This window comes from Notamacropus eugenii, chromosome 2, assembly GCF_028372415.1.
Source record: "Notamacropus eugenii isolate mMacEug1 chromosome 2, mMacEug1.pri_v2, whole genome shotgun sequence".
NCBI classification, from domain to species: domain Eukaryota; kingdom Metazoa; phylum Chordata; class Mammalia; order Diprotodontia; family Macropodidae; genus Notamacropus; species Notamacropus eugenii.
Window position 1 is genome coordinate 344,122,321 of NC_092873.1, and position 22,470 is coordinate 344,144,790.

The 22,470-nt window shown below is 37.5% G+C and overlaps 1 protein-coding gene across 1 annotated transcript in view; it reads right to left on the minus strand.

Annotated features, from left to right (window-relative positions):
* DCAF7 (DDB1 and CUL4 associated factor 7) overlaps positions 1-22,470 on the minus strand; it is a 30,327-nt gene that overhangs the window by 973 nt on the left and 6,884 nt on the right. Inside the window, exons 2-6 of the mRNA XM_072645852.1 lie at positions 10,022-10,180; positions 8,708-8,819; positions 7,685-7,803; positions 3,057-3,266; positions 1,507-1,624 (exon numbers count right to left, since the gene is read on the minus strand). Coding sequence (XP_072501953.1) covers positions 1,507-1,624; positions 3,057-3,266; positions 7,685-7,803; positions 8,708-8,819; positions 10,022-10,180 — 718 coding nt within the window. The remainder of the gene's footprint in view (positions 1-1,506; positions 1,625-3,056; positions 3,267-7,684; positions 7,804-8,707; positions 8,820-10,021; positions 10,181-22,470) is intronic.

Sequence of the window (22,470 nt, forward strand, 5' to 3'; positions counted from 1 at the left end):
AACTGTAAGTAATATTAAACTTTTTACCATAGCAGTGAGTGTGATAAGATTTACCTCTCTACTTTAAGTGTAAGAAAAATCTGAGGGCTCTAAAAAATAAAAGTTGGATTTTTTGCAACTTGTAGTAAGAATAGCAGGACACAGCACTAAATATTTCCCTCAGTCAAGCAAATTGCCTAATATTTTCATTTCACCAAAGGACCAAACTAACAAGATGCTCCAAGGGGTAAAACCCCATAGATTTGTAAGAGAAAAGTACCCTTTCAGTCACAGTAAAGCAGAGACATTCCTTGGGACCTTTTATTCTCCAAGAGTACTCTCTACCTCCCTAGCTCATTCCAATTTCTAAAAAAAAGATACAACTACCAAAGGCGTCTCAAAACATCTGCTACCTAATTTTGAAACCAAAAGTTAAAACACAAATCCTTTAGAGACAGCAAATAAATTCCTCCTAAGGATGTAAAGGAAAAGATTATTGAAATGCAGTAAAAATGTAAGAAACTGAAAAACCAGTGACAATTCTGGAGATCAGATAAAGAAAAATACTTTCCTTCTCTCAATAGGAAGGCAAGAGCCCACTAGGGCAGTCTGTTTTCTACATTTTTCAGACACAGTCATTGTATCAGGTATTTTTGCTTCTTTTCTCTGGGTTCAATTTGGCAGAGAGAGTATTTCCAGAAATGAATGACATAAAAACAAATGGCAGCAACAGATTTCAGTTGCTCCTATGTCCTGTATGGTTCACATAAATATGAGCCATTATTCTTTTAGAAGCTAGTAACGGAGGAGGGACAAAGTTTAATGAACTTTTCCACTGCTGAAAATTCCATGTAAAAAGAATTACAGTGACATCTTTTATTTGATAATTGAAGTGATGAGCTCTCTACTACTTATGAGGAGAAACTATGCCAGAAAGGAAAATGATGGACAAAAAAAATTCACAAGTTGAAACTCTTGAATTCTGGAGTCAATATTTCCCCCAAATGACTTAAAAATAAGCTAAAAAAGTTAGCATTTTTAAAGAGGTAATCCTACTGGCTTGGTAAATACAAGAATTAGAAAGTACATTCTACTACCTATCTCTTCTGGGCTACAGTTAACATTCAGAGCTCCACAAGGGATCAAACCTAAGAGAAATAGTTTAGTTTGGTAGGGTCCCAATTAGTACAAATGCCCAGGATGAATTACCTGCTAACTGTGTGGACTTGGGAAAGTGACTAAACCTTTCTGGGTCTTGGTATCCTAACCTATGAAAAAAGAGTGCTAGAATAGATGCCCCTGAAGTCTCTATCAATTCTAAATCTATGTCTTTATTATATGTTGAAATGGTACACTCTAAGTGTAAGACTCTGAAAAGAAGGCCTAGCTCCCATTTCACAAGTGTGAACAAAGTCCTGGTTAATACTTTATATAGCTTATGTAACAAACTCACTGTTTTATAGTTCCAAGAGAAAGAAAGACAGATACTCTCCCTCACCCTATCTTGCTTTCTCCACACACAATTACCTGCAGTACAGATATGGCAAGATGAATGTGGGGCCCAGGCAATGCCATTGACACATGCTCGGTGGTTGTTTAACCTGGCAACAGGAGTGCAGGGAACTCGTACATCCAAAATTACAACCTGTAGGAAAGGGTAAATAAATGATAGCATTAACTTCACTGTGAGGAAGATTAAAAATCATCTTTTCTACATATTTTTCTACATATACTTAAAAGGTACTAGGTGTTTATGGACTTCTAACCACTTAAAAAGGCTTCCAGAAGTGGCTGGAATGATGAATGACAAGGGAAGAAGCACTGAGCAGAGGAAATAAGAGGCTTATAGACAGCTGTCACTTCAGGTAAATTCACATACACAAATTCAACTTTATTTAAAGAATTCAGAAAGAAACCCTCATTCCAAAATAAACATACATATCTTTGCCATATGGTGCTGTGTTTTCTCTCTTTGTTCCTGCTCCTCAGCTGAGTGCTCCATGGCCTCCCACCACCCCACCAAAAAAACCAAACTTCCAAGTGAAAGCAGAACAGACACATGGAGAGACTATCCCTAGAATGGGACCTGGGTTTGAGACCTTCAGCGTACTCCACCCACCTGCCCAACTCTCTGGCCCCTGCATGTCTATCTGTGCTTGGTACATGTGTCTATCCCTGGCCTCTGCATTTCACCCATCTTCTCCTGTCTGTGTCCATATCTGGTTCCCATGTGTTTGCCCCCTGTGTGTTCTTCCTCTCAGTTCCAGATAGGTCCCCGGTCCCCACGTGGCTGGCTCGGACTCTTGTCTCCTGCTTGTTTCTCTGTTCCTGGCCCCCATATGTCCTTGACCTATGTAATAGCCCCCTCCCTTTCTCCATGGGCACAAGGCCCCCTTCCTGCTCTATATACACAAGAAAATTCACATTGCATAAAAATCGCTTTATGTAGAGGTCCGTGAGACGATCCACTTATATAAAGCAAGAATTTCTTTTCTATGGTACTCAAACTTACATACTGCAGTTTATGCTACAAGGTAAGAGCAGAGCAGGAGTAAGTGACAAGTGTAGGGAATCTGCTGTTGCATACCTCATTTAGCTGTCTAAAATTATGTGCATAAGTATTAGAACTTAAGATAACTGTTGGTTTTTGCCAAAGGAGTAAAGAAAGAAAGAGCCAAAAACTTGCATTTAGACAATATGGAAGAAAATGGAAATCCTTTTTATGGTGACATCAACATTGTGCTATACACAGTTGTTACTGCTTTATCTCATCTCTATCTGTAACTCATTTCTTTTTTCAAAGGATAGGATGCAGAAAGGGAGGGTCATGTCTATTTCAGCTGGGTAAACAAAGAAGATGCCTGAATAAAAAAAAGAAAAATCTTTCCCAAATGACCACAAGCATGCTTATCAGAATTATAGCTGAGGACTAGTAGCAGAAGATTTTTTTGGCTGTAATTTCCAGTCCACAAAACCAAGGTGCAATAGATTATTCTGAGTAGAACGTAAATTGAATTGGGGGACAGAACCTCTGCCAACCTAACAGACTTAGTAAATTTCCACAAGGAAGAACTCACCTCCATTCCATCCATGGCCATTGTGGCTAGATAGTTAGGGTCCTGCTTGTTCCAGCAGAGACGTAGCAGGGGGTGATGCTGTGGGTCTTCATAAATGATGGTACTGTGTTCCAGGTGGCGAAGATCAAACATCCGCACAGAACCATCTGCACCCACTGAAGCAAACATATCCCTGCCGCCCCCGGCCCGACTAAATGCAATGTCATAGACCTGCTCAGAGATGAGAAAAAACTGTCAGAAGCAAGACTCTTTTTATTCCAGCAGGGAAATCTGTAATCTCCAGGTCATCCAAGGACCATCTCTGCTAGACTTTGACACAACTGAGGTAAACACCATGCAGATGGAGAGTGTGAAATAAGCTCTCCTGCTGCATGAGACACAGAGCCTAAGACCAATTATGGTCTACAGGCCACAGATCATTCCACTGGTACTTTCCTCTCTACCTCTCCCCACCCCCTCCAACCAAGAGCAAATAGCTTGCTGTCTTATGAAGCATAAATATTTTTAACATTATTCTTCATAGTTGAAACATAGTGGAAGCCAAGGCATGTAACCAATCTCTGCCTTGCTGTTAGATTAACAAACTTATACTATCTGAGAATTAAAATCTCTTAATGGGTTTCACTTGGTTGGGTTCAAAAAAATAATCCCAGAGAGTCCATGATTAAAATACCAATAACAATATTAATACTGAGGATCACAGAATAAGATGGAGATGTAGTAGTCTCATCAGCTTAACAGCAGAAAAACCAAAAAATGAAAGTAATGAAGACTAATAACCATCTTAATCCTGCTGTGAAATCTCTAACAAAGAATCATTAATATGGAAGTGAGAGAAGCAAATTCAAATCATCATTTTATTTTTCAGGTGTTTCTATATTCGCAAATGTAAAACATTTCATCTTTTCCTATGATACAGACTCCTTTATTTTAAATTACATCCATTATTCTTATTTTATGCTTATTTCACTTCCCTGGAGGTGGAGGGGAGGTGGAGCACTTGAGTGATGTCCTTAGGAAATATTAGTAAGTCAGAAGTATTAGCAAACTGAGTCAAGAAAAGTTTCATCAGTTATTGTCTCAACACTTAATAGTCACCTCTGCTATATACACGAGCTGAGAGTTTGGAGCTGTCTCTAAGATCAGGAATAGGAAATTAGTGGGTGCTCCAAAAGACACATATGGACTTTAAAATAAGAAGAAACAAAGAGTCTTCTTATGGCCATCTAGTAGAGCTGATGTGATGCATATAGACCAAGGGTAAAACGCTCCAACTCACCATAGAGGCCACATGGTCACTTGATGGAAAAAAGTCAAGATGCTAACTTAGAACAACATATAAAGAAGTTCAGCTTTGTTAAAGGATAGAATAAGTAGATAATGAATGTGATTCAGACAAACCCAAAAAAGAAAGCAAGAAAAGCATAAAACAAAGGTTAAAAATTTTCAGGTGTCCTAAGTCATAGATAACCCCAGAAAAGTGTGAATATATATCCAGTCAGTATAGGATGGCCTAAAGTCCAGGACAGGAATTTTTGGGAATATATCACGCAGTGCCATAGTTAAGGAAGCCAAGAGGAGAATGAGTAAAAGCCAAGATAGATGAGCAGTTAAAGTACAGTCTAAAGTCACAATATGAAATTAGGAAACAAATACTTAGAGGAACTGAGGATGCTACCATACCTGGAAATAGGCTCTGGGAAGAAATGAGGGTATCATCTGATCTGAAATTTCAGTTGGTGCTAACCTAAACTATATAAAAGGTTGCAGATTCTTTTCATCCAACCAGACAGAAATAAGGAATCAGATCTTTAACACTGCATTAATCACACAGATCTTTAGCTAGATTACATGTTTTTAACCATTTTTGTGTGTTGTAACAGCTAGCATTTATATAGTATTATAAGATTTCAAAGTGTTTTTTTCCAATATTGTCTCATTTTATCCTTCCAACAACTCTGTGAAGTAGGTGCTACTATTATCCCCATCATACAGATGAGAAACCTAGGATGGACAAGAAGTTAAGTGACTTGCCAAGGGTCACACAGCTAAGTAAGTGTCTGAGGCTGGATTTGAACTCAGATCTTTCTGACTCCAAGTCCTGCACTCTATCCACTGTACCACCTAGTTACCATGAACCGTTCTGGTAGTCTGGTGAACCCATGGACTCTTCAGAAAATGTTATTAAATGCATAAAGTAAACCATACAGTACAAAGGAAATCAATTTTACTGAAATACAGTTACCAAAATATTTTAAAAGTCAGCTTATGATTACAGGTTAAAAATTCCTGGGCTAGCTATTAAAGATAAGGACTGAACCTATAATTCACTGGTATGAAGAACTCCTAGGTAGGGACAGAGGAAAGAACTAGAAGGGAATTCTAGGAAATAGTTGTGAAAGATCATGGAGCAAAAAGAAGAGGAGGGCGGAGACCAGAAATGCAGCACTGAGTACAACTATGTCATATAGAAGAGGAAGAAACAGACAGTCACATTCTATAATGTTAGGGGAAGAGGAATAGCTAAGGAAGTAATAAAATCAGACACCAATTATGAGAACTGCACAATTATTGAAATAGTTGTCAAGGCTAACAGTCCAGTATCTGGATAAAATACATTAACTACTAGGAGAACACAAACTCAGAAGCTCTAGATCATGACACTCGACTATGCTCATTCCAGATGTTAGCCTAAGGTCAATGGCAAGAGAAGCTTGGCTGGCTGTAAGTTACTTCAATGCTGTGTTCAGCACAGTCACAAGAGAAGATCTTCCAGTATAAGGTCTCCATCACCTGTCTAACTTTAGCTGGGAAGCACTTTCACAAAAATCCAATTGGTAAGAAAGAGCCCTAAAACCAAGACAGGAAAAGACCCAAAGTTCCCTGATTTTAACATGGGGAAAAAAACAGTCCAAAAGCTACCACAAGGCTCAGATCAATTTCTGCAGAGCAGCTATTCTCTAGTTTAGCTTCTTCTAGGCCAGCAGTTGTTACTACATGATCAAGATAAAGAAATCTTTGCCTTGAGGCCCAGAAGCTTCTCCTCAGTCTTCTCAGCTGGGCAGACTTCTTTCATTTTACCCCTGGGTAACCTGATAAAAGCTGTCATCTTATAACAAAAATCTTACTATCAGAAGTCAGAGAGAGATATGAACCAAGGGAAAGAACAATATACTTGAAATCAAAATGAACCAAGGGAAAGAACAATATACTTGAAATCAAAAAAGACTTCCAACTCAACCACTTACATGACCTCAGGTAAGTCACATCACCTTTGTGAGTCTCTCATTTCCACATCTGTAAATGAGGCGGACAGGTTGGATAGTCTCTGAGGTCCCCTCCAACTCTTTTCATTAACAAGAGAAAAATGAAAGGTTGGCCTTTCATTAATAGTCAACTCCCCACAGTAACTGACAAACTAAAGTCTCTGCTCCGAGATTTAAGGTACAGCTCTTCAGAAGAGACATTCAATACCATCTTCTGGCAGCTTAAGATAAAATGAGAAAGAAGAGCAAATACTGTATATGGAAATAAGAGCAGGCAAGTGAGCAAGAGTAAACATTTTAAGACAACCTCCAAACTAACCCAGAAAAATGCTTGAATCAACAATTACTTTTGTCAAAAAGAGTTATCTAAGTCTCTACTCATACAGAAATGTCAAAATGGATTTAAGTCTGAATAGGAATAACAATAGCTATTAAAGTGAAGAAAAGATCTATAAAAACTTGTGTAGAGGGGAAAAAAGCAATGGTCAAGGTTAGTCTGCAAAAAATTAATGTTTTGTCTAAATAGTAGGTTTCATTAAGTTGATTACTTCTATACCAAAGTTACTGAAGAATGCTGCTTACAATAAGATAAAAATGTTTTAGTCACAAGAGGTCCCAATCTGAGTTTAACATAGCAATAAAAAGCAAAAAAGCTACAACTTCTTGCTTAAAGAAGCTACTTCAAAAGTTGTAGAGTTTTTTTATGTTTAAGAAATATATCAGTGGGAAACAGGGCCAAGGCCCCTCAACCTAGGACTACAGAAATGAAGGCTGGGGGAGCTTAAATGAGCATTTTCTTGTAATTTACTACAAAAGGGGTCAAAGTGAAGGAACAATGCTGAGGATAATATGTTACTCTATATATGCAGTGATGATGGGTAGAGGAAAGAGGAAGAGATATGCTCACTGTGTTCAATAAAGTGTTTCTCTAGTCTAAATTAAATGAGTTTTTTGGTTGGTGTATATATTCATATTTTTCATTAAATGTTTTCAAACTGTATTTTGATTCACCGTTAAAGAGGAAAAGTTGATAAAGTATGCCCAGTCTCTGCACCTGCTTTCCTATAGCTTGTGAGCTAAGAATTTGTACATTTTTAAAGAAAGTTTTATTATATTTTAAAATGTAAAAACCATTCTTAGCTCTCAGGTTATACAAAAAAAGGAGGGCTCTGATCAGAAGCAATAAAACAATGAATCTTCTTTAAAAAATTGGTCAACTTATTTTCAATTTAATCAGGAAGGTAAAGAGTATAAGAGTATAACATAATTCCCCCAAACTGTCAAACAGATAGTGGAAGAAATCTGACATTTACAACAAAGCAAATACAAAGCTATAGAGAAAATGGAAAAAGACAATATCACCTCTTTGTCATGTGCTATCAGCTGAGTCTTCACATGGCCAGATACTAGATTCACTCTTCCCAGAACCTGACCAGTCTCCAGACCCCAGATAGTGCAGGTTGTATCAATACTTGAGGTACCTGAAAGAACCAATATAAATGAGCTACTAGAAGTGAGACTATTTCATTTTGAATTTTCATTTCTTTACTTGATTAGCCTTATAACAGCATTCATTCAAATATTTCTTGAGCTCCTCTTCAGAACAAATCACTGTGCTAGGCACTGAGAGAGGTAAAGTATAATACAGTACACGATAAAACTAAACATATTTGTATAGCACTTTAAAGTTTGCAAACACCTTCCTTACAACTACTCTTTTCAAGATATTTCAAGTATTTTTGGACCAGACCTGTGAATTCATTGGCATACGGAACTTCCAGTGAAAGGAAACCCTCTACTACATTATCCCTAGAAGCTAGGTAGGTGGTATAGTGGACAGAGTGCTGAGCCTGGAGTCAAGAAGCCCTGAGTTCAAATCTCACCTCAGAAAGTTACTAGCTGTGTGACCCTGGGCAAGTGACTTAACTTTTGCCTGCTTCAATGTCCTCAACTCTAAAATACGGACCTACTTCACAAGATTGTTATGATGATCAAATGAGAAAATATAGCACAGTGTTTGGGAGACATTAATGTTCTCTCCCTCCCTACCCCAACTAATTTTATAGTGAAGGAAACTGAAGCACAGAGTTATTAGCTGAATTAACAAAGTTATAGGATCAGCACATAGTCCCTGCATGCAATAAATTTAGAGCCTAGTCAAAAAGATAAGACAAGATGTAGACACCACTATATTTTATCTTAGCTGCTCATTCTCACGTTGCTATATTGTAAAGCACTTAGTGGAGTGCCTGGCACATGGTAGGTGGTTATAGGTGCTTTCCCTTCCCTGATACTTAAAATGCTTCTTAGGTCCACAGTTAGAAAGAGGATTGGTTTTACAATCCTTCTCCTGTCACAGGTGCTATAATATCTTCCTTCTCTTACCTAAGAGATAAGGATCTACCTCATTCCAGTCAAAAGAGGTCAAGGGAGCACAGAAGTCAGAGTTCTTGTTATTGTTTAGCAAACACTCTAGTCTGGTCTCTGTTTCACCAACCTGCAAGCAACAATAAAAATTGCTAATGATAACCATTCACAATGTCACATAACAGATGTGTTAACTTTTTAATTAAGTTTTTTCAAATGAAAATTCATCTGTCCTTACCACTTTTTTCCCCCACCCCCACTAAGAAAGCAAGAAAAATAAAAACCCTGTTACAAGTCATGCAAAGTCAAGCAAAACAAATCCCTACATTGATCATGTTTAAAAAAAAAGAGAGAGAGAAAAAAAATTTCTAAATCTGCACTGTGAGTCCACCACGTCTATATCAGGAAATGGGGGAGGCATGTTTTCTCAAGTCCTCTGGAATCATGGTGGGTTATAATGGGTCACAATGCTGATCAGAGTTGCTAAGTCTATCAAGGCTATTTGTCTTTACAGTATTTTTTTGATTCACAGAGTTCTATAAACCTTTTGTCTCACTAATAAACAACATGGAAAAAATAACTATGTCAAGGAAGGTAGTAATAAAACCCAAGGCTCCCAAGTCTCTTTCCAAAATGGCTCCTCTTTCTCAATTTAATTTTTTAAAATCCTGTCCCCAATTTCCTCTAGAGCAGTAAAAAGTGAAGATCTTCCCATAATCTCAAAATCAAAAAATCCTGCCTGCATCTCAACTACTTATTTGCCCTCTTTGCTGTTCTGATGGCACAAGCTCATCATGACATGTAGGCTTTTACACTGTGCACATGCACTATAACAAAGACACAGTATTTTGTTAAATTTACTAAGAAACAATTTGGTTGTAAAGAGGAATAAAGAACTCAAGACACACAAATATACTTAAGATTTTAACTCAGTAACTGTCATTTTTATATATGGTTACCTAAACTTGTAATTTTCACAGCTGTATAAAATCAACACTTCAGATAATGGAGTTTAGATTGCTTAAAATCTCTTTGCCTTGTAATTTTTATCATGTCATATTATATGAACAAAGAGTCTTTGTCTCTCTGTTCACATGAACATCAGGGAAGCCACATAAAGACTTAGATAGTACTAGAAGTATATGAGTAAAATAAACTTAAAATAAACCTTTAACTTGAATTTTGAAACTTCCTGGGCTGGAGAAACTAAGCTATCCATTCATTTCAGGTTATACTGACAAAGAAAACCAACATTGTTTCTAGGATCATATCATGGGAAACCATGTTGCTATAATGTCCAATAGACTAGTTGTTAATCAACACCGTACTTACCCTCCACACACGGAGATAGTCACCACTGGTTGCCAACAGATCTGGGTAGACTCCCTTCGTGTCAGGGATCCACATCAGCTTTGTGGTAGGGTAAGGATGGTCAAAAGTATTTCTGCAAATAAATTCGGAACTCTCCTCATCTAAACCTACAAGTTGGACCTGAAATACAAAAAATTTGAGTAGTATAATAATGTATTTGAGTAATATAATAACGTTGGGGTTTTTTCCCCCATTAGTAAATCAGCCAGATGACAATAAGAGTACTGATATAGCAAATCACTAGTCAGTGACAGAGGTCCTGACAACGTTCCTACTGATCAAGACTTGAAGAGAAAGTTATCTTTGTTATACAGATATCTATACGTTTTTATAAATGTTTCTTTAAAAATGGAGCTTTTTATACAACATTTCATGCAAAGGTAAACACTCATTCCATTTAAAGTTGAAAGCGGACAGTGGAGATAAGAAATGAGAAATTTCTCTCTGGTTTTGGTTCCTCACTTTTCCTGGGAATGGATTTTGGCCATCACTCATTTACATGCTTTGCTGTCAACCGCTAAAATAGATCCAGAGGGTTGTGACTTTGAACTGCCAAGAAACTTGTCTTTTACTGACACTGTCAGATAGAATGGTGATAATTCTTTATAAGCAGCTATTATGAGACTATAAGTCCTTACTCTGCAAATAGATAAGATTTTTTTTTTTTTTTACTAATTTCCTTTCTTTCCTCTACTTCTTTTACAAGGCTAAGCCACAAAACCATTGTTCTTTCTCCTCATTTCCAATTTTGTACTCATTTGGTAAGCCCAGGTAGGGCTAAATCTAATCAAAACAAAACATGTTTATTGAGTTCTTACAGTCGGGGCGATGGGGATTCAGAGATGTCTAAGACCCAGTTCCTCCTCTCAAAGAGTTTATAATATAACTGAAAAGACACAACAGTGAAGTTAAATAATGACAAAACATTTAGATCACACAGTTGAGAAGAGTTGTCACAAGGAATGATATAGGCTTGACTGCCAAATGAACTACACAAATGATAAATGCAGTGAGTTTCAAGAAGGTAGAGGTCACTTTAGAGTGGGTGATGAAGAAAAGTGTAATTATTTCTTGATTCTCTAGATTGTAGGAAAGACTTCACAGGTCATTTAGCTCAACCTATCTCTCTCCTCCAGCCCCAATTTAAAGATGAAAAAACTGGAGCTCAGAGAAGGAAAGTGACTTGGCCAAGGTCAAAAAGGTGGTAATGTAACAGTAACGTAAGAGTGTTCTGGTATCAAAATTCACTGTGCTCTCTATTATACCATGCCGTCCTAAAGGAAGTACTGTTTGGATAGGGAAATATAAAAGAGGAGGGTTTTGAAAGAAGGTAGAACAACATGAACAAAAGTGGATATGAGAAAATTCAAGGTGTACTGAAGGTGAATAAACCAGTCTGGAAGAAGTTTCATGTATGAAATATAGCTGGATAGGCAGACTGGGAACGAACTGTAGAGGGCCTTGAATGCCACGGTAAGGAGTCCAGGCTTTACCTAGAATCAAGTTAAATCAAGTGCCCACTACGTGCCAAGTACTGTGAAGCCACTGAAGATTATTTTAATCTCCTCAAGTGATATGACGAAAAAGAGATTTTTGGAATATTATTCTGCAGTAGCACACAGAATGGATTGGAAGGGGAGACACTGAAGGATAAAGCATTCAGACTACTGTAGCTGTTCAGAAATAAAGGAATAAGGGCATGAACTAGGAACTGAGAAGTGGGAATATAAAGAGATACGGAAAAAGAAAAATTTTCAAGATTTGATGAACCAAAGAACCAAATTAGTATCCTTTGTAATAAAACAGGAAGAAATTCGTACCTAATAAAAGCAAAATTAAAAATGAAGCAGGGGAAATGGGAAGCATGAGCTCAGGCAGAGCAGGGGCAGGAGGACTCAGCTGGTCCTCAGACACAGATTTAACGGATACACAAGCTTCTAGCACTAAATTACAATACCAATTTCACAGGCTGGCACCAGTACAAAGAAAACAGTGTGGTGAAAAAAAAGTTAATAAAGCAAATGCTCTATTCCAGAAAATCTTTTAAAAAATCAATTTCAACAAGGACTAGTTTCTTAGCTGCTAATATCACAAAGATACAGCAATAGCTCTCCATTTCAAATTCCTTAGTCTGGCATTCAAGGCCGTCCACAAATACTCTCAGCCTTATCTCCCAATTCAGCTTCAGTCAAGCTGATCCCTTAACTGACCCCCAAAAGGGTTCTCCCTTTCACCATCTCACCATATTTTCATGATTACAGTACTTGAACCTATTTAAATTCTACTCATCTTTTAAGCTCAAATCTAACGTTTTCTATTTAAATATTCCAAAAATACAACAGCAGGTAAACTCTCCCTACTGAACCTATAATACTGAAATATACCAATCATTTGCTAATTAATCATATACGACTTCGTGAGGTCTCTTGTAGTCACTTCCCTCCCACATTTGTGACTTGTCTTCCTAACTTTATTATTATAAGCTCCAGGAGAGGAATGAAAATATCTTTTTTTGGTTTTGTTTTGCTATCATCTACTGCACCTAGCAAGTACTATCCTATTTACGTGCACTATTTACCTAGCAGTAAGTATCTGTTATTTTATACTTGGAAAAGTTCTTTAGGCATTTAGCTGCTTCAGCAGGAGAGAATTAATTGCTTCATGTACTAGATAATCTAAGAACTAAGAAATCTTAAGTCTGAAAAAGGCTAAGGAAATTAAAGTTTCAATTCAGTAAGATCAACGTGGAGCTTACATATTCCACGTGGAGTTATTGCTTTTATCCAAATTTTCTTCACAAATGCTGACTCAGTGGCTCAGGACTGACTGGCTGACACTTAGTTTCTCCTATTCACTTGTTAGCAAGCCTGTTTATTTGGTACCTACATAGTAAAAAACAGTTAAAAAAAAAAAAAAAGGACATTTTGAGACAAGACAATGAGAGCCACACGGCAGTTCCTAAGATATTTGGGAACCAGCCCACTGAACAGGGAAGATGAAGAATACCTATAACATTCTAAAATTTGGGGAAAAGATGACACTACAAGAGAATATCATAAATGATGAGTTTGGAAATTGTACTGTCTTCCTGACATTTTCTGTTTTTACTGGTCGTTCCTCATGGCTGGAATGCACTCTCTCCTCCCCTTTGCTTCTTAGACTCCCCTAGTTTACCTCAAGATTCTCAGGCACTACTTTCTACATAAGGCCTTTCCTGCAAACACCAAATACCAGGCCCTCTCTGTCCCAAGGTCACCATATATCCTTGTTTGTATATAATAGTATATACCTATGTATGTCCAGATTGCCTCCTTCATTAAGACTGTAAGCTCTTTGAAGCTAAGGACTGTTTGCTTTTACCTTTGTATCCCTCCCATCACTTCGGACCTAGACTGTTTGTAAATAATTAGTAATAAAGTGCGTGCCCTATAGAATTTTATAAATGGTGAGTAAGAGCCAGGAAGTCCTGGGTTCAAGTCCAGCCTCTGACACTGGCTGAATGACCCTGAGCCGGTAACATGATCTCTCAAGGTTCCAGCCAGCGAGGACTTCATCTCAGGGGAGTTCCCTCTACCAATGAAATCTCTAGTACAGTCCTTCTAACTGTCCATCTAACAGACTCTGTCTCCCTTTCTCAGAAGAGCAGCCAATCCACAACACATAGAAGAGAACTGAGGTTATCCTCAGCAAAACAAATTCAAATAAACATCAGTTCACTTTAAACAAGTAATTATCGAATAGAATGTTTGCAAAAACAAACAGCATTAACAGCAAGTTTCCCACAAGAGAATGACCCTTCTGCCCTGATTTTCAGTCTTGACTTTGAAAAAGACAGAGAATTCTCAAGGAAATCTAAAACACATTAACCTTTGCCCCAGGGTTAGCCCCTAGACTTTTGTAGCAAGAGGAAAGTGTGTCACAGCTGGAAGCCTGGGAGAGGCTGGCAATTCCATTGTAGACTAACCACAAACAGATTCACAAGAGACTAGTAGGAGTTAAAGCACATTCATTCAGCTCCATTCAAATGAGACCCAGGCTAGTGAACTCCCTATGACCAATACTTCCCAGTAAGTAGGAATATTCCCAGACAGTTATGTCCCTGCCCCCAAAACACTCCAGGAGTATGCAAAGTTTACACAGCACCCTTGAGATTTCTGTTCTCATTCCCAGTACCCTAAAGAATTCAAAAGCAGAATAGCAGGTCTTACAAAGGAGTTTCAAACAATGTTAACTTCTAAGGACTTATTCGAATAACGAAAGGTGAAGATACCACAGAGACAAGAAAAACAAACAAAAAGAATTAAAAAGTTCAATAACCAAACCAAAGACTGCACTCTATAGAACATATTCAGTAATCAGCTCCCATGGATTGAATTACTATCCTTATATAAATGATTCTCGGATCTAACCAGCATCTCCAACTGCCTATTGGATATCTCCAATGGATGTCTCATGGACACCTTAAATTTAACAAATCCAAAACTTAATTTTCCCCTCAACCTCTCCTCTCTTTCTAACTTCCCTATTACTATTGAGAGTACCACCATGCTCCAGTCCCCCAGGCTGGCGACCTAGGTATCATCCTTTACAGCTCACTTTCACTTCCCATATCCAATCAATTGCCAAGCTCCGTCGACTTTTACCTTTTTAACATTTCTTTTATATGTTTCTTTCTCTGCTTTGACGATGGCACCAACCTGATGCAAGCCCCCATCATCTCACACCTGGACTACTGTAATAACCTTCTGGTTAGTCTTCCTCCCTCAACTGTCTCTCTACTCCAATCCATCTGACTCTGAGCACCTGACAAACTGATCTTCCTGAAGCACGGGTCTAATCATGTCACTTTCTTATACAATAAAATCTAGCAACTCCCTATTACTTGTAGGATCAAATATAAAGATCTTATGTTTGGCTTTTAAAGAAGCCTTCATAATCTGACCCCTTCTTAGATCTTTCCCCACTCTTTTAAAAACTACTTCCTACTATCTACTCTATGGCCCAGTGACACTGGTATACTTGTTCTCAATCCATTTTTCAACATCCCACGTTTGGAACTCTCTCCCTCCTCATCTCTGCCTTTTTTCAAGTCCCAGCTAAAGTCTCATCTTCTAAAAAACAGAAGGGTAGGTACTCAAGACACAGTAGTCAATGGATATAGCAGCCTACTGCTTGGTAAACCCAAGGATCTCAGCTTCTGGGATAAGAACTCACTGACAAAAATTGCTGGGAAAACTGGGTAACAATATAGCAGAAAATGGGAACAGATCAATGCCTGACACTGTACACCAGAATAAAATCCAAATGGATACATGATCTAGGCATAAAGGCTGATACTATAAACAAATCAGAGGAGCAAGGAATAGTGTATTTGTCAGATTTATGGAGGATGGAAAAATTTATGACCAAAGATATAGAGAACATTATGAAGTGCAAAATGCATAATTTTGATTACATTAAATTGAAAAGTTTTTGCACAAAGCCAATGCAACCAAAATTAGGAGGGAAGCAGAAAACTGGGAATTTTTGTAACTAGTGTCTGTGATAAAGGCTTCTTTTATAATAATTGTTGTATGTTGTTTCTCCCACAAGACTGAACTCCTTGAGTGGTCTGGTTTTTCCTTTCTTTCATTGCCTTTGTTCTTAGAACAGTGCCTGGTGCAAAGTAGGTACTTAAAAAATGCTTGTTAACTTGATTTGAACTTGGGCTACAAGGAAAATGATTCCCCTGACAAAAATAGGGAAGCTTGGAAGAGGAATGGGTTTGTGGGGCTAGGGGGCAGAGGAAGTAAAGAATTCTGTTTTCTACTTGTTAAATCTGAGATATCTACGGAATGATTAATCTGATGAACAGAAGGACTCTTGCATCTGATCAAATCTTACTACAAAATAGATGGTGTCAACATTCTAAGCTCCATATTTGCAAGTGATGAAGAAATGAAGTCCACAGTACTTTCTGACACAAGGCTTTTCTTTTCCTCCATCTCCAGTCTCCAAATGTCCCAATTTCATTTTGTTCCCTCTTTTTCTAGTTAGTTAAGCAAATATATAGCTTACCTATTTGAAGACTCATGGTAAGTTAACAATCTCCTTCCATGTCCTCAAAAAAACGAGGTCCTTAAGAAAATACCTTTTTTTCCTACTAAATTACATTATGTGTAATTAAAATTTTAAAAAGCACTAAAGAAATTAATAATCTGAGAAGCTATTAGTTAGTATAAAGTTATTGTTTTTACATTAGCACACCAGGATCCACCCTGTCCTCAGAGGTTAAAAAACTTAAATCAAAACCAAACAAAATAACATGAAAAAAGGCACGATACTGATACAGACATCTCTCTTCCACTAAATCAAATCTACTTTCTCAGAAATAACTGTTTATTTTAGTACTCTTGCTTCAGCTAAATAATCTCCAATGTTCACAATTCTGCAATATAGTATGATTTTCCAAATATTTCATGTCTATACAAAGATGTATTTCATTCTTAACCAAACAGATGGTAGTAAGTTTAAATATTGAAATGAGGAAGTCAAAGTGTTCACTTAGCACTAACCGCTCCTCAATTTTTAAACCAAGACAATACTCCTGAAAGAAAAAAATTATTTTCCTAAGTAGACCAAATTTAAGCCAACAGAACTGTGCCATTTTAAATCCATTTGGAAGTAATTATATCTTCATCCACAAAATTCTAAGTAGACATTCTGGACAAGAGCTGTAAAGTACCAACTAGAAGTGAGATTAGGACAGTGCTAGGGACAGTGTGTAGAAGATACCAACAAGATTTTAATCAATTTTATCATCTTTGCTTCTGTCTTTGTTATTCTTCTTTCCTTTCTTTTTGCTCTTTCTGAAATCTAATCTTTGTTTAGTCTAACATTATACATCCTTTGATCTGTCTCTAGATCCACGTTCTTCTCTATATAAACTTTGTTACACAATTACTTACTTGATATTTTAGAAAAGTGGAGAAAAAAAAGCTTCCAAAACAAAAAATTTTCATAAAAATAACCTTATTCATGTAAAACTGAGCACACATATTAGATATCAGTCTGAGGAATACTTGATGTTTGCCCAATAACCAAAAATGTGATGCCTGGATGTATTAACTTTTTCAAAATTTTATTTTTATGGTTTTCCTAAATTTAAGACATTCACTTCAATTCAAGACACACGCTTCTTAACAGCCTACTATGAGCACAGCAGCATCATTCTAAATGGTAAATACAAGGTGTGTGTGTATACATACACATACATACATATATAATGTGTACATACACACACAAAAATGACCACATCAAACATGTTAAGGACTTAAAGAAGGTACAGTGCTATGTGAGATCAAATGTAAGAATCTCAACTATATTTCTTGCAAACTTATCTCTTTCTATCCTGTCAACTGGATTCCAGATTGATCATACACAATGCTAACGTAGGTCCTTAAATATATAAATTATAAATATATCCCAAAGAAATTAAAATGGACATAACCTAAATAAGTCAGTAGGGGGATTACAGAATATATTACATTTAAGACATCTTTTAAAAACCTCTAAAAAGTTCTTTCCACTCTCTTCTAGCAGAGGACATCACTCTAATTTTCATTACTGTCATGATCACTAACTCAAAACCTCAACTATAAAATTATGAGACCAGCTTCAAAATCTTACTGACTTACTGTAGAACTGACCAGACTATCTAAAGTTATGTTAGATATCACAAAGGCAAAAAGCACCGCCCCCCTCCCAATGCGTTTCAGGTGATTCTACTTAATAAATTTCAGCATATCGTACCTCTGTCCCTGGCTCAGAGGTTCTGATAGCACTACTTCATGGCATGCCAGACAATGTTAAAAATTCATTTCTTGCTCAAATTACAGTATCTATATCCACATGAACAAAGGTAAACTTCGAAAACAACAAAGAAATTAGCAGCTTACCCAGAGGCCCCCAGGACATATTATTTCTCTCTCCTCAGTCAGCCATGGGAAGAACTGTTAGAAGAACCATAATATTTGTAATCTAAATTTTAGCTCCATTTCCCATTGACTTTCCAGGGAGATCTTTCTGAGTGTATCATAGCAAAGTCCCAAACATCTGAAAAAGGCATAAAGGTACTAAAAGGCTTTCATCAGAAAAATTTTTTAAACTCAAATTTATATACATTTGCTTGCCAATTTCTCAGCAAGTGTCTAAATTCAGGAACACCATAAAGATCAGGGTGAAAGGCTGTAACAAATATAAGGAAATCAGTGTCATAAAGCAGAGTAAAAAACAACAAAACTATGTACTGCATTTATAAAATATTCTTTCATTAAAATCCTTAGAGGAATAAGCAACAGGCAACTATTTACACAATAGAAGGCAAAGGTTTAACAAGATTTACTGTCATACTTTTTATTACAAAAGCATTGATTCACAAACCACAACACCTTTCACCTCAATTTTTCTTTAGAATTTTTAATCATAAAATTACTATTTAAAAAAACAAAAATAAAATCATACATAAAGTCATAAAATCCAAATCACCTCACCATTTCAAAAACCTTTAAAAATCCTAAACTTTGAAGTTCATGGAAAATGGATATTTTTCTATGCTGAGAGAAATAAAACTCAATAACCTCATTTAAAATGCCTTAAAATATAAACATGTAGCATTCTTTCTGGAATACCAATCTGGAGGATGGTAAGAATTCCTAAATGCTAGAGTACTTTGTTACTGAGTCTGTTACTCCTAAAAACTCAGAAACTTCCTTTTAACAGTCAGTCAGTAGACAAAATTAGATCAAAGGCATTTACTAAGATGGCACTATAGTTACAAAACAGTCAGTCCCCTAGTAAATGTAAGACAATCTCCCCCACAAATACAGTATTTTGGGGAAGCATAGACACAAATTCAGAATATAGGTAATTAAGGTACACAAAGTAGAGAGAACACAGATGGTCATGGCTATTCACTGTAGTCCCTTACTACAGGGTCTGAAGTTACTTTGTCTCCTTGTATGCTGCTGCTCCCCATGGATTTGATTTTCTCAGTGGCTTGGCTCAACCGTCAGGCCTATTTTTTTCTCTAATGCACAGCTGGCTATCTTCTCTGCTTCCTTAGTTTTTTCTTGTTGTCTCTATCTGTAGAAAGAGTGGGTACCTCTATTTCCTATTTCTAGTGGTTATCTATCTGTATCTTTCTGTCTGTAGAGTAACATTCTCTCTGCTAGATGCAGTGTCGTCTACTAGGCAAATAGCGCTACTGCAAAGTGGGATCACTGATGGGAGGGGTAGTGAGAAGAAATCCTCACCCCAGAGCAATTCTCTCTCAAAAGCCAGATTTTTTCCTAGACTACTTGTTTCTGTCTGAACTAACTTCCAGAACTGATATGTGCAGTTTTTAAGAAGTCATCAAGGGACAATGTTTATCCTACCAATGACATTGACTTTTCCAATTCAACTAAGAAGAATTCTTCCATACTTGGTAAAGAGATGACAGGGCATATAGGTATAGCTGTCTCTCTGTTCCATCAAGAAAAAACATTTTTATAAAAGGTTAACAAGTGTTAACATGTTTTTGTACTTCATTAATTTATTAATAACCTTCACTTCTTATTTCCCTTTTGGTTTGTCTTGGATACCTTTGGCATATTTGCCCAAAGTCCCAAATCTGAAATTTCTTCCAGGTCATTTGAGGGCTGAAGGTCTTTTGGATTTTTTCCCTAGATCCTTATACACAAAAGTTTTAGTCAAGTCCACACAAGACAATTCTTAAACAATATGGAAATTAACATCCTTCTAGAATGGAAGAGACCTACCTTCACTACAAGTGATTATACTTACCTTCAAATTCATTGTTGCAATGGCCGCAGTAATACAAATGATATCAGTACATTAACATTTAGCTATGCAGAAGTTGGTTAAAAGAAACTAGTCTAACTTGTAAAGGAAAATACACCAGAAAACTATTCAATTATACTCTAAAACAAAAGAAAAAAAGTTTTTTTCCAGTGGATTCCTCTAACACTGAAGTTAACACAAGGAGAGCACCTGGTGGAAAATTTCTCCAGTGGATCCCTGTAAATGTAGAAAAATCCCTCACATACATCCTCAGCTACTTCCCAATTTGGTACTCACAGATTTGTAGTTTGGGTCTCCAGGAGGGTGACTATTCTCAGGTCCCCTTCTGAAAGGGTCAGTCCCCTGTGGATTAGTATTCTTAAAATTATAGTTCACAAGCCCTCATCAGTGAGTTTCCCCTTAACAGTCAGTAGTAGACACAATTAAAACAAATCAAAGGCATTTACTAAGATGCTCAGTAAGAACCTAGGGAATACTGTCCCACAAATACAGCATCTGTGGGAAGAATAGACACAAACCTGGAGGTACAATGGTAGTGAAACAACAAGTAGGAAAGACATGGCTAAAGTAACTCACTCCTCTGGTATTGCAGGGTCTTGATGTCCTTTTTCTCCTTATGGAATTCTCATTACACTTTTGATTCAGGTGTAGTACCTCTGCTGGGCAGGTAACATGAATGAACCACAGAATCAGCTGTTCTCCAGGGTGGTCTCTTTTCTTTTTGGATCTCTTTCAGGAGGTGATTGGTGGATTCTTTCAATATTTATTATATTCTCTGGTTCTAGAATATCAGGGCAGTTTTCCTTGATAATTTCATAAAAGATGATGTCTAGGCTCTTTTTCTGATCATGGCTTTCAGGTAGTCCCATAATTTGTAAATTGTCTCTCCTGGATCTATTTTCCAGGTCAGTTGTTTCTCCAATGAGATATTTCACATTGTCTTCTATTTTTTTCATTCTTTTCGTTTTGTTTTGTAATTTCTTGGTTTCTCATGAAATCATTAGCTTCCAACTGCTTCATTCTAATTTTTAAAGAACTATTTTCTTCAGTGAGCTTTTGAACCTCCTTTTCCATTTGGCTAATTCTGCTTTTTAAAGCATTCTTCTCCTCAGTGGCTTTTTGGATCTTTTCTGCCATTTGAGTTAGTCTATTTTTAAAGGTGTTATTTTCTTCAGCATTTTTTGGGGTCTCCTTTAGCAAGTTGTTGACTCACTTTTCAAGGTTTTCTTGCATCGCTCTCATTTCTTTCTCAATTTTTCCTCCACCTCTCTTACTTAATTTTCAAAATCCTTTTTGAGCTCTTCCATGACCTGAGACCAATGCATATTTATTTTGGAGGTTTTGGATGAAGAAGCCTCGACTTTTATGTCTTCTTCTGAGGTATGCATTGTTCTTCCTCATCCAAAAAGGATGGAAGAAAATACCTGTTCATCAAGAAGGTAACCTTCTATGGTCTTTTTTTCTCTTTTTGGGACATTTTCCCAGCCAGTTACTTGACTTTTGAGTCCTTTGTCAAGAGGAGGATATACTCTAGGGACCTGTACGTTCTCAGTTCCTCCAAGGTGGCACAATCAAGGGAGTGGAGTTTATTTCTCTCCTGGCCTGCGCTCTGGTCTGGGAGCAACCACAAACTTTTCTGCCCAGGATCTCCAAGCAGAATTCCCTCTCCAGAGACTCCACCAGCTCCATCAGCCAGTGCTCCTCCTCACCCCAGGACTGCCACTCATGGCTGAGATCCAGATCAGAGGCTCAATTCCCCTAGGGTCTTTAGGCCAAGGGCTCCAAAAATGGATGCTGCAGTTGCCTGGGGCCACCTAGGGCCAGGGCAAGGGCAGGACTCTGCTCACTTCTCACCCAGGTGAAAGAGCTTTCTCACTGACCTTTTAAACTGTCTTTGGCATTTTTGGGTTGAATAAACTGGGAACTACAGCTGCCGCCTGTGATTCCTCACCAAGGCCAGGCTGTGCTCTGCTTCCAGCCCAGTGCAATAGACCCTTCCTGTCAGTCTTCCAGGCTGCCTTGGGCTGGAAATCTCTTTCATTCTATTGTTTTGTGGCTTCTGCTACTCTAGAATTTGTTTAGAGTCATTTTTTACAGATATTTTATGGGCTGTGGGGGGAAAACTTCTGCAAGTCCATCCTTCTACTCGGCCATCTTGGCTCCGCCCCGGTAGTGTCTTTTCTATGCTGCCAGAGGGCATTCAAGGAGTGTTTTCTTTTCTGCATCTGCCGGGAGACTGCTTGTTTCTGTTCCTTGCTGGAGTACTAGATAAAGTATCTCCATTTCAAAGTATGGTGGGCAAGGGGGAGGAGAAAAAAACCCTCCTTTCTCTATCTCTGCCCGCCCCCCCCTCCCCCCCCAGCAACTCCTTTTAAGGTCTAGATGTTTGCTTAATGACTCCAGGTCAAATGAACTCAACCCTTTAAGGGCCACTAAAGTCTTTTCAGCTCAATCAAGAAAAACATCATTAAACCCCATAAAAGGAGGATAGGTTGGATACACAGTTTGATGTTCCTCTAATTCTATCAAGAAAAAACTATTTCAAACTTCACAAAGCAAAAATAAGG